General features: G+C 46.4%; 1 protein-coding gene across 4 annotated transcripts in view; it reads right to left on the bottom strand.

Moving 5' to 3' along the window:
* Window positions 1-15,987, bottom strand: part of AKAP2 (A-kinase anchoring protein 2) — a 370,807-nt gene that overhangs the window by 224,770 nt on the left and 130,050 nt on the right. For 3 of the 4 annotated variants that reach the window (XM_018052575.1, XM_018052579.1, XM_018052578.1), the window contains exons 4-6: window positions 8,363-8,477; window positions 7,270-7,291; window positions 1,118-1,219 (exon numbers count right to left, since the gene is read on the bottom strand). In XM_018052575.1, the coding sequence (XP_017908064.1) occupies window positions 1,118-1,219; window positions 7,270-7,291; window positions 8,363-8,477 (239 nt within the window). The remainder of the gene's footprint in view (window positions 1-1,117; window positions 1,220-7,269; window positions 7,292-8,362; window positions 8,478-15,987) is intronic. The other variant, XM_018052577.1, reaches the window with a different exon arrangement.

Below are 15,987 nucleotides of genomic sequence, written 5' to 3'. Positions count from 1 at the left end.
TCTGCAGCTTAAGTCACTGCCAATGGTCCCTTCGTAGGACGACCGTAGCTACAAGTTTTTTAACTATCCTGAGATCCTAGCTTGAGTTTGACCAGATACCATTTACAGTACCCGCCCCCCCAACTCTAGAACCCTGTGAATCTGTTTGTAAAATAATATGCTAAGATATTTATAGAGTCCCCAGGAGATACTTATATTTTGCCAATGTGCATGACAATTATGTCAATACCTGCAGAATTGTTTTACTTTTATGTTAAAAGGAAGGCTTATTTGCTTCATAAAATACTGTATAAATAATTTCCTCTGACTTATTAGTCCATGATTGTCTTATAAAGGTATCCTTCCATGACTTCTTTTAAACATAAATTTACCTGGATTACATAAAGCATAAATCTGATGCTCAAATTCCAGTTCACCTACATTATCACACATTTTTCCATCCAACCCCTGCCCTCAGTGCCTCTGTGCACAGAGCAAAAAGGATTGGTATAGTGATTTATTAAGCACGGCATCCAGTTCTGATTTCTGGGGCACATTCACACTGAACAGAGCAAAGCAGAGCTCTCGATATGTTTTACACTCACAAATGTATTACTCGCTACAGTCCACAAGTGTGAAGAATATTAGCAAGAAGCATACATTCATTAAATTGCTCCTTTTATTTTCCAAATATACCACAGTAGGTAAGAAATAACTCCAGCAATGAGGAGACTTGAGAATCTATATGTTCACAGTGTACAAACAGCTCAGTTCCCCAAGGATTACAGCAACATTCTCACACACTTTGAAAATAGTTTCCCCCCAGCTTCCCGGCATAGCTCATTTGATCTTGTAGAATGAGGACTGATATAAAGACCACAAACACAGATTCCTCTGAAGTAGGAGGAAAAGAGCTCTATGATTTTCTCAATACTCCCTCCCCTTGGCCCTCAGAAACCCCTAAGGGACCAGTGCCGCCCTGTGTGGCCACTGTAAATTCTACATCTGAAGCTGCGCTGAGGAGGGGGTCCCCCCACCATGTAAGAATATCTGGGCATCCCTCATTAATAAAGCTCAGAGGAATGCAAGCCTCACGGTCAGTCTTGGCATCAAAAGCAAACAGTTCCCCAGGACTTACCAGCTGGTCTGCTGGTTCTGTCCTGCTCAGGTGATGGTTCTGCTGTTCGTGAACAGAGGATTGGCAGGTCAGGGAGCTGGGAGGAAATGTGATTTACTGCATCTGGTAGCAGAGAACAGGGAATACAATTAGGCACAGTGTTGAGAGGCCCGATGGGTTCACTGCCGAGACAGCAGCTTGTCTGCCCTACATAATGGACCACAGAGGCGGCCACTGCAAGAGAGGATCAGGGTAAACAAAGACCAGCATTTGCCCAGTGAGTGGTATTCAGTAGAGTAGCTGAGGTAGGAGAGATCCCGGCCAGAAAGCTCAAGCCCTAGAACAGCTCTATGTATTAAAAGATTCAACAGAAAGCTCTAGATTCTAAGAGTACAATGTGTTCAGAGGACAAAAAAAAAAAAAAAGAGGGAGAGAGATGAATAGTGAGAGCCATTAGCAACTTGATGCTGGTGCGTTCTCAGTCCCTCTGTCGTGTACAACTCTTTGCAACCTCATGGACTGCAGCCTGCCAGGCTCCTCTGTCCATGGGATCTCCCAGGGAAGAATACTGGAGTGGGTTGCCATTTCCCTCCCCACAGGATCTACCCAACCCAGGGATCAAACCCAGGTCTGAGCCACCAAAGAATGGGACTGGGCCAAGTATGGGACTTCAAACTAGAAACATGGAAAGTGAAAGGGAAGTCGCTCAGTCATGTCTGACTCTGCGATCCCATGGACTGTAGCCCACCAGGCAGGCTCCTCTGTCCATGGGATTCTCCAGGCAACAATACTGGAGTGGGTTACCATTTCCTTCTGCAGGGGATCTTCCTGACCCAGGGACTGAACCCAGGTCTCCCACATTGCAGACAGACTCTTTAACCTCTGAGCCACCAGGAAAGCAGTAGAAACAGGGAAGACATGTCTTAAACAGAATTGGAAAACAGATTTGGGAGTCTTTCCTTAAACTGGAAATATCACTTTATGTGCCTGATTCATTCCGAAGACTAATAGGCATAAAAAATTTTTTTTCAGAATTTATCCCACAATTTCAGTCCTTCTGTCTGGTGTTTCAGCTAGAAAATCCTAAGATTCCAAAGAACAGCACCAGTGAAATACCATGAGCTCAGCTGCAAGAAATATGGCCAGTGCAGAATAGAGAGACCGGCTCTGCTTGGGGAAATATCTTGAAAGTTCATTTCGGGAGATGGAGGCCATGGAAGTCAATAGGTATGTCGAAGTATTAGAGGAGAGGGGGAAATCACTGGGGTGAAACAGGGGGAGAATCTGTGCATGCTCCAGAGAGCAGCGGGAAAGTGAAGGAACATTCTAGTAAGCTGGACTCCAGGTGATGTGATTCCTTCCATGTGCCACAGGCACACCCCATTATCCTGGAAAGTCGATCACTGGTCAATGATCACGTCTAACTGCTTATCGCATATTTCAGTCAATAGCCCACAAATCATCTCAAGCTCAACGTGTCCAAAACAGAACTCTCATCTCCACTCATCTGCTGCTCACTGGCACCACAATTCACCCAGGATCCTGGCGGTGCCCCTACCTCCTCTCCTGGTATCCAGTCAGTCCCCCAGCCTTCCCACATCCATCCCGTCCTCCGTATCCCCACTGGTGCTGACTTCATTCCAGCAGATTTCTGTTTTCCTTTTTAAATGTCACATAGGAGAGGGCTGTGAACAGACACCAAATCAGGACTGGTTGAGTTCTGTACCGACGAGGCCACTGCTGACTCTCACGCAGCCGAACAACCAGGATGTATTGACACTGGACCACCATGTTCTTAGGGCAAAGGGAACGGATGGGGTGGAGCTTCTCTAAGAGAATGGGTTTGTCTGTATCAACCCTTTGGGAGACGGAACCGGAAGTCAGGAGTCAGCAGGCAGGCCCTGGGTTGGAGCGAGGCTCAGGTTACTGTTTCTCCCTGGGGCCTCATGTGTGCTGGAGTTGGGCACTGGGTCAGACAGACCTAGCTGAAGGCTCTTCATTGCAGGGGAGGAAGGTGGGCCTTTGGGATGATGCTGGGCTGGAAGATAGCCAGGAAGCAGCCTAGAGAGCCCCTCTGAAATGGCCTGAATTTGGGCCAGGGCCTCAGAATATGGGCACATGTCTGAAGTCGCCCTTTAGTCTCCATGTTGAACTGCTCTGCCAGTGTTCCTTAAGTTAGCTGGCAGACTCTGCTCTCACTCTGGAGAGCTGTGGGAAGGGTCAGGGCCCTAAGCCACACAAGGCAGGACCAAAGAGAGCCACAGTTGGGGTAAGGCGGGGCCTGGGCAGGAGGGGGAGACAGTGGTCCAGGGGAAGGAGGAGCAGCACAGTTTAGGAGAAGACCAGAGCAGATGTGCGCAACTTCTGAGTTTCCCTGAGGATTTCCAGAAGTTTGTGGAAGGGCAAACTCGGTAAGTCCGACTGCCTGCGTTCAAACAAGATGTATTCGAATCTCTCAAGCCATTGAGACCAGGTAAGACTTTGCAGACTGGTCACACGTGTCTGGTGCCTTCTATGCTATGCATAGAATTTCCAGGACATTTCTGCATACTGAAAGATTTAGCAGCTAGAAGTAAAAGCCACCCGCAGGCAGGGGATACTGCTCATGACTCCTTTTGCTTACATTTCAGCCTCCCCCAGGAGGCAGCTCCCCAACAGAAGGGAGCAGGTGATGGAGTTAGCGTTGCCCAGTGGTCACTGGCTACAGGCTCACGGACTACAGCTCTTCTGGGGCTGGGGCTCCATGGTTTCTGCTCCTGATAAGAGGTGGCAGGGCTTGGGGCCCAAGGAAGAGGATAGGGCAGCTCCTCAATATATCATTAAGTAGTAATTCCTGAGGTTCTGCAGCCCCAAGGGGTCTGATAGACCAACACAAGGAATAAAAAACAGGGCCCCCAAAGCTTCCTCGGGGAGAATACCTTCACGTGGCCTCAGTCAGTAAACTGCCCTCTTCCTGACAAAGTCTAGGTGGTCTATCATGCTTCTTCCTCCCTCTGTCCGAGGAGGTAACAGTCAGTTACAGAATAAAGAGGAAAGGTGAGTCCTTCCCATTACCCAGCACTGCTAAAATCGTCACTGTATGAACATAAATAGCCAATGTTAGAGAGAAACAAACCTGATGAAAACTCTCCTAAAATCATGACTTCTGGGCAAGTGAAGACACACTAGGTCCCAACAATTAGTATGAAGGTTTTGATACAGAAAAGGTTCCAGGCTGCCCCAGACTGGGATGGGATGGAAATCTACAAAGTCTCAAACAGCAAGGACAAGACAGGCCCAGGACAGAGGTTTTCTTTGGCCAGTTCTGGCCAAGGGTTTCATACTAGCTCCCCCGTGGGTAGAGAACAGAGGTAGTTCTAGGTACATACTATATGAAATTTATACTTATACAAGACACTGTGCCTATTTAGGGCAGTAAAAACAACCCACCCAATCAATTTTGACTACACCATATAACAAGGATGTATGTGGGGTAGGGAGGAAGTGAGGGGGGATCATGAAGTATGTGGCCAAGAAATTCTACTCACAATTAAAATACATTGCTCTTGATTGCCAAGGCTATTGTGTAATCAAAAAACATTGGTGATCCAGCAGTCTAATATCTTTATTTCCTCTGAAAAGCACAGGGGGATATGCACAGGGTACCTGAAGAGGGGTCATTACACAAACACACACTAGCAGCCAACTCCTTGGCAACTCATCACACTGGCCATGCTTTTGCTGACCTCTGCTGTGTCTTGTACAGTTAGTTATATAACTTCAACTGGACCTGGATTCTGTAATCATTGTTTCAGAAGTTGGGTATTTGTCCTGAGGCATTATTATTCTACAATCCTTTTGTTAGGTCTTAGTACCAACTGGTTGATTCTAAGAGGGTCTTGGTAACTTTGAAATCAAAGGAAGAGGAAATAATCAGACAGCCCAAAGGTCCCAAACTGGATGTGCTTCATGATGGGTTTTTACCCACAGAGTGACCTATAAACACTGACCGCATTCTTGGAAGGATGTATTCCCTCCTTCAAACTGCTTTCTTTGCTAACAGATGTGGTGTAATGGAAAGGTCTCCCTAGGCTTAGTTATAATCAGACATGGAAGTATCCCCATCCAGGGCAATAAGGAAGATCATGGAAACTTTCCCCTGGCCATTTCTTGAGACCCCTGAGACTTCTGCATCCTCCTAAGCCTGAGTTCACTCATCCTGTAAAAAGCAATGGAGGATAAAATCACGAGGGGTATTTTTCTCTGCAGACTCCTTTCTAAGTCATGATTGGATTTCTTACCACCTCTATGAACTACTTAGGTAAACAGATGAAAATAGTGGGAAGTACATGGAGCAGGAGGAAAACAAAAGAGAAAGAGTGCTGAGAGTTTATGACATGGCTTCATGGGTGCTTTTAACAAGTCACATGCTACATGGGTCTCCAAGGCCCACACAGCCTTCCCTGGGACATAATATGCAGGTTCCATTCCTTCCCTAATCAAAGAGAGAAGCCTAGGAAAGGTCCTGGTTTGAGAAGGGAAGAGAAAAAAATGAAGTGAAAGCAGAAGAGGTTGATGTGTACGCCTCCGGTATGTGGGTGTCTGTGGGTCCATGTCTGATACTTAATGTGTAACTGCTAATCACATACATGACCTCAGGGTAGCCCTGCTGCTAAGTCACTTGAGTCGTGTCCGACTCTGTGCGACCCCATAGACGGCAGCCCACCAGGCTCCCCCGTCCCTGGGATTCTCCAGGCAAGAACACTGGAGTAGGTTGCCATTTCCTTCTCTAATACATCAAAGTGAAAAGTGAAAGTGAAGTCGCTCAGTCTTGTCCGACCCTCAGCGACCCCATGGACTGCAGCCTTCCAGGCTCCTCCATCTATGGGATTTTCCAGGCAAGAATACTGGAGTAGGGTGCCATTGCCTTCTCCGCAGGGTAGCCCTAGCACGAGGGAATTCCACTATTTTCCCCATGCTGCCACCCCCAACTCCCCAAAACAGGCAAGGCCACCTCCTCAGTCTATACTCCAACCCCAAAGCACGGAACAAGTGTCCTGACTTGGCCATACCCTAGAGAAAGCTGTAGAACTATCATAGGTCCTCTTCCTGGAGTTGCTGTGGCCTCAACCTGGCCTTGTCTCTGAGCGTATGCCCTGGGATCATGAATTTAATACCTTCCCAAAGATCACCCAAGGAGCCAAAATTCAGATCCCCTGCCTTTCATTTGGTGGGTAGGGGGAACCCAAAGAAACCACCATTTTTTTCTTGTTTGTTTTCTGAAGTTAGAATTATCCTTATTGCAAGGATCTTTGCTAGACATTGTAAGAAAAATGCCTATCCACCTCTGCATTTTAAAATCTTTAGCCATACATTTCCAAAAGACATTGGGAAGATACTGATGCCAACGCTTATTCTACCTCCTGCATCATCTTCCTGGTTTAGAGGCTGAAAGAGAGAAGACAATGTCTGTTCCTTCTGACAAGATCTGGCATTTTGGGACAGGTTGAGCTAAGGGTCAGAGTGAAAAGTGGAAATCAAGTGGTTTTCATGAGTTTGTAGCTAAAGTTAGAGGAGCAAGGTGAAAGCTGAGAGGCACAAAACCTCAAATTCATCCCATGGCCGCAGTGAAGGAGAGCAGGGAAGCAGGGGGCAAAGAAGGGGAGAGAGAGCAGGGGAAGGCCCACTCTTGCCAGGATGGGGTCAGGTAGCCAGGGCCCTGCTCCTAACCCTCATGTGCCCCCAGCCAACCAGGCCCCACAGGGAGGGAAGTTCTGTGAAGCCCTGGTTCCCAGGGAGGCTGGAGAAACCGCGGTTTTCTGATTCAAAGTAAAACCAGAGGCCTTAGGAAGGTTTCCTAAACATCAGCTGATGGGCTCCTGAGGGTGGTGCTCTGGGCTGAGTGTATTTCAAGAGCGATCCAAGCAGTGAACCTTGGAGACCAAATGGGAAGAAGACGAGCTGGGCCAGCTGTGTAAGAACAGGAAGAGCTGGTCGAGAAGTAGTCCTTGAAGAGGAGAGGCAGAGGAGATGGGGGCATGGCCCTCCCAGGCATTCGCAAACTGCTCCCCTTCTTTCTGATGCCCTTCCAAACCAACGCAGCATATCTCCCAGGGAGCCTGTGTTAATGAGACCCACTAAGCTGACAGATGAGAACACTCAGGTACTGATAGGGAGAGAGCGCTTACACTTACCTCCATCTGCACTGGAGAAGCTCTGTGGAGACAAAAGCAGGGCAGGGAGTCACTATATACGTGGGGAGATGACCCTTCACTCATTCAGCCCGTCTTTCTCCCCCAGAATTTGACCGTGGTGGGCAAACCCCATGCTCTCTTTCCTTCTGGGAAATTTGTTTGGGATTCCAAAATTTAAGGAAAAGGTTTACCCTTTGCACCTTATTTACCCCAAATTTCTCCCAGTAGACATTTATGTCAATTATCCAGCAAATCCCCTTGGTTGTGCTGGAGAAGTGATAACAGAAAATCCCACCCTGTAATGAATGCGTTTAGACTACTTTCTTATCACTGCTGGGTACCTGAGGAAACAGGAGTTGTAAACTAGAGGGGAGGGGGATCCTGAGTTATTCAGAACCTGCTGGCATTATGGATTCTCTCTTTGCTACGCAGCACCGTGTGTTTTCATAGACAGGCACATCTCATTTTATTGTGCCTCAATATTGCCTTTTTTTTTTTTTTTTTTAAACAAATGGAAGGTGCCTGACAACCCCCAGTTAAGCCAATCTGTCAGCACCATTGTTCCAACAGTACTATTTTTAATTAAGGTATGTACTTGTTTTTTAGACATAAGGCTATTGCATACTTCACAGACTAACAATATAGGGTAAACATAACTTTCATATGCAGTGGGAAACCAAAAAATCCATGTGACTCACTCTATTACAATATTCACTTAATTTCAGCGGTTTGGAACCAAACCCACCATATCTCTGAGGCATGCCTGTGTGGTAAAATTTCATGTTTCACTGACACTTTCTTTTTTGGAATTCATGCCCATTTGATACGGTTTTGCCCCTGGCCTTTTTATAAAAGAAAGACTTAAAGCCACAGGGAGTCTGTTTAACCGGCTTCATAAGAATTGTTTTTTAGACCAATTCGCCGCTCTCAGCTTCAGAGACGGCTCTGGTCCTCACACATCTACTCCTCATTGCAGGGTGTGTGGCCCAGGCTTCTTATCCATACCAACTGGCCTTTTCTCCAACTGGCACTGTCGCGGTGTGCCTGCTTCCCCAGGGGTATAAGTGAGATAAATGACGTTAGTTTTCTTCACCTTCTGCAAGTCCTTGAAGGATTTTTCTGTTTCCTTTAGCTTCTCTAGGATGATTTGCTCTTTGGCAGATATTTGGGACTCTTCACTTTCCAGGGCTTGTATTTCCTGCTCCAGCCTGGAAAACACACAAAGAGAAGACAGGTTACTTTATCTTCTGGCCAGAGAGCACCTTCCTCCCATTGGGTGATTCCCTGGTGGTCTCCGTTTTACATGACGGTGTGGTACCTGGCCAGGCTTTACCTTACAGCCTGTTGCCACCTCTGCCACTGAGCAGACATCGGTCAAAGGGAGACAGCCCAGAGTTGCTGCCACCCAATCATTGCCACCACTTTCCAATATGCTTTGGTGCCTTCCTTTCAACTCTTCTCTCCTGCGCATTCTTAATTTGGAGGTAGATATTTTTCACAGCGTGGCTTCCCAGGTGGCTCAGTTGTAAAGAATCCGCCTGCCCATACAGGAGACTTGGATTCATTCCCTGGTTGGGGAAGATCCCCTGCAGAAGGAAATGGCAACCCACTCCAATATTCTTGACTGGAAAATCCCATGGACAGAGGAACCTGGGGGGGCTACAGTCCATGGGGTTGCAAAAGAGTTGGATACGACTCAGCGACTAAACAACAACAATCATTGTTCATAGGTTAAGACATACTATCTGAAGGAAAATAGCTTCATATTCTGCTATCTTGTACTAACTGCCCTTCTGTCAGGCAGGCCAAAGGGTGAAGAGCCAGTCTTGCTCAAAGGAAATGCGTTGCCGCGACATGGCTGGTGGCTAGTGAACCTGCTGTCACCTTCCTCAGTGGCCTGACTTCTGCCAAGAAGAGAGGAGATGGAAGGGACTGATACAACTGCCCCTACTCTTCTGGAACTTTCCTCAGCTTTTACAAAACCTATATATTTTCTGAAAAGGAAACTTCAGCACAGCCAGAGACTCTGGGAATATTCCAGAAGAGCAGCTACACTGAAGTTGCGAGGGAGGTCTTGCCAGCTCTATTCTTTCAATGAAATGATTGTAATAACCACTTAACTTTTCTTGAACACTAAATCTGTGCCAAGAGCTAAGCTAAGAATTCACGTGGATTGTTGTTGTTAACCTTCCTTATGACCCTACAAGCAGGGAATTCCCATTTTACAGACAAACTCATTAAGGCAAGGCAGGGCTGAGGAATTAGTTTACTGATACAGAGCGTTGAAGCTAGGGTTTAAGCCTGGAAGTATAACTCTAGACCCTGGTCCTCACCATTGTGCCAAACTCTGGTCACATGGTACTTCACTACGGTATTTCACATATGCCCTGCCTTTTTACACATGGAGTATGTTGACTTAAATAGGGTGGTACTGTAATGTATCAGTGTTTTTGGGTTATGAAGGGAAGGGTGTTCCCCTACTTACAGGACCCCATACTATGATGCTTCCAAATCATTTGGTCTGAATTCATGCACTCATTCATTCACCTCTGCTTTTGCTCTCCTCCCCCTCCGTCATGTTGGAAGCTTTGCTGCACAGCATGCCTGCCTATGTTTGTCCTTTAGCTCCCCCTCTCCTCGTCTATATTCTAATCTGCTGCAGGGAACTGGCTAACCAGGTCTGTTCAACTGAGACCCAACCTAAAGCGTTCAGAGTGAGATCTGAAGAGTAAGGCTCAGACGGTAAAGAATCTGCCTGCAATGCAGGAGACCCGGGTTCAATCTCTGGGTCAGGGAGATCCCCTGGAAGGGAATGGCAACCCACTCCAGTATCCTTGCCTGGAGAATTCCATGGACAGAGGAGCCTGGTGGGTTAGAGTCCATGGGTTCGCAAAGAGTTGGACACTACTGAGTGACTAACACACAGAATACCAAGATACGGGCGTGGAATTATTCTGGGATGCACTGTGCCTCTCAGAGGGCTTTTCTGTTTCCTTCTTAGGCATCAGAAAAATAACTTCTGGATGGATGATAGCAATTACTTTGGGTTATGAAGAAACCCAAACAGGGCTTCCCAGGTGGCTCAGCGGTAAAGAATCCGCCTGCAATGCAGGAGAGACAGTTCGACCTCTGGGTTGGGAAGGTCCCCTGGAGTAGGAAATGGCAACCCACTCCGTTATTCTTGCTGGGAAATCCCATGGACAGAGGAGCCTGGTGGGCTACAATCCATGGGGTGGCAAAAGAGTCAGACACGACTCAGTAACTGAACATGAAGACAAATGCTATAACTATACTCCCTCCAGATGAACACAGCTTCAGACATACTGACTGCTTCCCTCACAGTAAAAGTGGCAGTTCTTTTCATGACTCAGACGGCCCTACAGCATCTAGCCTCCTAGGACCTATAAGAGCCTCTACTCTTAACAATGTGCCCATTTCACTTTATGCTTTGGTTAAACAGAGCTACTCCTTATTTGCCCATCTGCGACCACTGATTTGCCCTTCTCCAGAAAATCCATCTCCAAACCCTAGCCACTATTGAAACCTTAGCTCAGATACCACCCACCTCATGAGGCTTTCATAGATTCACCATCAGAAAATAACAACATCAGTGGTCTTATCAAGTCCACTATATGTTAGAGCACTGGTTTTCAACCAAGGTGCTTTTGTCCCTTAGGGCGTAGTTGGAGATGTCTGGAGATATTACGGTTATCCATTACTCAAGCAGAGTGGAGTTGGTGCCACTGACATTAAGCGGGTAGCAGTTTATAAACATACTACAAAGTACAGAACACCCCCCACAATAAAGAATGATTTGCCTCCCTAAAACCAATAGGGCCAAGGTTTAGTAACTCTAAACCCTGCATCAGAGTATACATAAATTATTAATTTCCATTAATAGAGTATAAATTCACCATGAGAAAGGCACAGTCAATACAAGTGTGTTGAATGAATGATAAAAGATGAATCAGGTTGCAAAAAGTCATATAGCTCAGCCAAGAGGAGATCTTCAGGTTTCTGAAACAAGGTGAATTCTTCAGCAAGCTTTGACTTGAGAGGCTGTGTGTGGGCTGAGAGGCACACAACCTAGAGGAGAGGGCCAAGCAGCATCGATAGATAAACAGAGACATAAACCTTTGCTCTTCCGAATGTTTATTATGTCTTTTATTGATACATACATCTGTGTCAATTACTTTGGGAGGAATCAAGGAAAGGAACAGGAGCATGGAATAGGGACAACTCAAGTGACCTAAAACAGAACCAATTCAATGGGTAGGGGAGCTCCAGGCTAGAGGTTTCCTGGAGAGTTTTGAGCAGATTTCATTTGAATCTCAAAAAAACTGAGTACCTCAGCAGATATCAAGAATGTGGGTTGACTCTATTATTCTCAAAGTCCCTCCCTTCCCCCTGCATCTTCATGGGAAAAACATATATGTCCCCAACCACTGATATTGGTCTTGGCCACATGATTTGCTTTGTCCTCATGGGAGGTGGGATATACTTCTCTGCTCTTGACTTTGGGTGCAGCCATGTGACTGCATTGGCCAATGAGATGTTAGCAGACATGACACAAGCAGAGGCTTGGAGTGTATCTGGCCAATCCGGCTCATCCTCTTGAGCCTCTTCCAGCACCAAAAGAACAGCTTCTCTGGGGAGCTGCTGTTCCTTTAGCCCGAGCCCTGGAAGGAACATGTCGGGAGTAGACAGGAGCTCAACCCAGAGTCAGAGGCCATGGCCAGTCATATCTGCACCTTCCATTAGAGCCACTCGGCTAAGCCCAGGCCAGATTAGCAAACACCCAGTCTTCTCACAGAAGAGTGAGCAAGAACATATGATTTTTATTTTGAAGCACTGAGTTTGAGAGGCATTTGTCACAGAGCGCTATTTTGGCCAATAGCTAACTGCTGCCGCTGCTAAGTTGCTTCAGTCATGTCCGACTCTGTGCAACCCCGTAGACGGCAGCCCACCAGGCTCTCCTGTCCCTGGGATTCTCCAGGCAAGAACACTGGAGTGGGTTGCCATTTCCTTCTCCAATGCATGAGTGAAAAGTGAAAGTGAAGTTGCTCAGTCGTGTCCGACCCTCAGTGACCCCATGGACTGCAGCCTTCCAGGCTCCTCCATCCATGGGATTTTCCAGGCAAGAGTACTGACACAGCTCAAATATGTATATGTTTTATATATACATATTATATATGTATTATATATATTATACCTCCTAATGATATATATCCCAATAATATATATTCCATCTATATAAATATGTGTGGGCTTCCCAGGTGGCGCTAGTGATAAAGAACCTGCTTGCCAATGCAGGCAGATTAAGAGACAAGGAATCAATCCTTGGATGGGGAAGATCCCCTAGAGGAGAGCATGGAAAGCTCACGCCAGTATTTTTGCCTGAAGCATCCCAGTGACAGAGGAGCCTGGTGGGCTACAGTCCACAGTGTCACAAAGAGTCAGACACAACTGAAGTGACATAGCATGCACTGCTACTGCTGCGAAGTCACTTCAGTCGTGTCCGACTCTGTGAGACCCCATAGACGGCAGCACACCAGGCTCCACCGTCCCTGGGATTCTCCAGGCAAGAACACTGGAGTGGATTGCCATTTCCTTCTCCAATGCATGAAAGTGAAAAGTGAAAGTGAAGTCGCTCAGTCGTGTCCGACCCTCAGCGACCCCATGGACTGCAGCCTTCCAGGCTCCTCGGCCCATGGGATTTTCCAGGCAAGAGTACTGGAGTGGGGTGCCATTGCCTTCTCCGAGCATGCACACATGCACGCAAATATATGTGTATGTGTGTGTGCATATATCCTAATAATACCTGAAGCTGAAAGGTCAGAGGAACTATAAACTACCCTCTCCCCATCCCCCTCAATCCTCAGAGAAATAAAGAAGAGTACAGGGTACCCCTTCACAAATTTTAAAATTGAGAAACTAGGAAAATATCAGTGGTGGTTATTTTTGGGTAACGAGATACTGAGTGTTTTTAATTTTCTTCTTTATAATTTTCAATATTTTTAATATAATTTAAAAAATCAGAATTCTGTATCTAGGTAAAATAAAACCAATAAATCACATTTTAAAAATGCCACCTCTGGGCTAGCACTGAGAAGGCTGCTCTTCATGGGCTGTGGCACCAAAAAGGAGCTGAGGTCCAGTGGAATGTTACAATAAATACAACATCAACTGGCACTCAGTTCCACCAACACTGACGGGGCTTGTCCAGCTGAACTGAGTCAGGCACTACAAGGAATTCTGTAATAAAATTAGGTTAAAAATTTCTGACTTAAAAAGGTTGACTCTAAGTAACTCACTACTCTCAATGAAGCAGCCTCAAGTGATTAAGAATTCTCTGTGATGTGATGCCCACTGGCTGGCCTGATGATCTCCACTGCCCGGGCCCTATTGGTTTCAAGGCTCTTGGCTATATAGCTCAAGTGCTAAAGATTTGGGTCGTGATACTGCGTAACTGAGAAGGAACGCGGGGCGGGAGGAGGGGGGATGGAAAAAAGCAACAAAACTAGGCTTTTAAGATAACAACAATTGAGTTTCATCCAGAGGGAATGAACTCAGGAAATCTACAGTTTGTATATGTCCAAATGAGTCAGACCCAATTAGCAGATTTCTCTACAAATGCACGTGTGGGCACTGGAAAGCTCAGACTGCCATCTTCCCATGGAAAGCCTGAATCACAAGCCTGAGGAGCTTCGCAAGAAACCAAGCGTTGTGGGGTTAATAAGAGTCATTCCCGTTGGCTTAGAAATGCCAGTGTTTTCTAGCTTTATGACCAAAATCTAATGCAGACTTCCCAGGAGGAACCAAGGAGATACTGCCCAGCTAAAAATAAAGAAGAGGCAGGAAGTGTAATTTACACTCAAGGTTAACTGAGGCTCTTTAGGCTGAGACAGGTGTACATTACAGCCTTTGACCAGCTTGCTTAGTTTCTCTGGAGGAAGAAGCAGAGTGTAATAGACAGCAAAGAAAGGTGACATACCGCAGCGATGCAGCTTCAATTTACTGGAGATGAGGTTGTGATCCTGGCCAAATGGTCTTATAAAATCTAACCTAACCCCAATAGACCTTTGTCACGAGAAAATACAAAGGACCCACGAAGTGCATCGATCATTCTCTCATTCAAAGTCTATTTATACACGCATCTGTCTAACTTAACGCAAGCACCTACCTTCTAGCAGGCATTGCACTGAACATCAGGGACAGAAAGCTTAATCAGCCATGGTGTCTGGTTGCGGGACCTCTTACTAAAGTAATGAGAACAGTCAAGTAAACACATAAATTGCAAAAGAGCCCAAAAAGAGCTGGAGGAAAGAAGATCGATTTGGAAAATTGTCAGTTCCGCTGGGGAATGTGGAGGGACTCCAAGTTGCTTGTCCCAGATTTATTCTCCTCTTCTCCCATGCTAACAGAATCCTTATTTTATGGGGGATGGGTGGCAATGTACCCAGCTGAAAATTTACACATCCCAGCTTTCTTTGCATAGAAAGGCAGCCATCGGACAGTTTTGGCCAGTGAGATGTATGTGAACATTTTGGGTAAGACTTCTGGGAAAGCTCCTTCAAAGGGAGAGAGTTGATTTAAGTGGCACTTGGCCTTTCCCTTCTTTCTGCCTAATACAGGGACCTGGTGCTAGAGGGATGTACTAGCTTCCAACAGCTGCGGTAACAAATGACACAGACTTAGTAGCTTACAAAAAATCAACATACTATATTACATTTCTGCGGGTCAGAAGTTCAACAAGGGTGTCACCAGGTTTACAATCACAGGGTGGCAGAGTCATGCTCCTTTCTGGATGCTTTGGGAAATAAGTGCTTCGTTGCTTTTGCCAGCTCCCTGAGGTCACCCACAGTCCTTACCGCATGGCCCCTTCCTCCTCTGTCAAAGTCAACAATGCTGTTGTTGTTCAGGCATCAAGTCATGTGTAACTCTTTTGCGACCCCAGGGACTGTAGCCCTCCAGGCTCCTCTATCCACGAGATTCTTCAGGCAAGAATACTGGAGCAGTTTCCATTTCCTTCTCCAGGGAATCTTCCTGACCCAGGGATTGAACCCGCGGCTCCTGCACTGGCAGGCAGATTCTTTACCACTGAGCCACCAGGGAAGCTCTCAGCAGTGTTGCAAGCTCTCTGACTATTCTTCCCCTGTCACATCTCCCTCTGGCTCTCTTCTTCTGCCTCCTCTTCCACTTCTAGGAATCCTTATGATTAGACTGAGCCAACTCAGATAATCCAGGGTAATCTCTCTATGTTAAAGTCCGATGTTTGGAGACCTTCATTCCATCTGTAACCTTAACTCCCCTTTGTCATGTAATCTAACATAATTCCAGGTTCTAGGGGTTAGGATGTAGACATCTTTGGGAGTCCATCACTCTGCCTACCATAAGGAATATGATGCTATAGGTGGAGTTTCACCTTATATCCACATGGACAAGAGTCTGTTAAGGGTGCCTGAGTGTGCAGAAAGAGAGAAATTACTTGGGTTCTAGTTAGCATCCTGGAGTGACAACACCAGCTCTGGACAGTTCATTCCAGATTTTCTGTTTTGAGTTTAAGCCACAGCTAAATGAAATTTTCTCCAGATACAAAGTGGTGAGGAAAACTTGACTGAATAAGTGTTATGTTAGCTGGGCCTTGAAGGATGCCTTCATCGGGTGGAAAAGAGAAAACAGGCCAGGCAGAGGAGATAACACAGGCTGAGGCCCAGA

The sequence above is a fragment of the Capra hircus genome, chromosome 8 (genome assembly GCF_001704415.2).
Source record: "Capra hircus breed San Clemente chromosome 8, ASM170441v1, whole genome shotgun sequence".
Lineage (NCBI taxonomy): Eukaryota > Metazoa > Chordata > Mammalia > Artiodactyla > Bovidae > Capra > Capra hircus.
The sequence above is the reverse complement of the archived record's forward strand: the minus strand, read 5'-3'. Positions and strand labels throughout refer to the sequence as shown.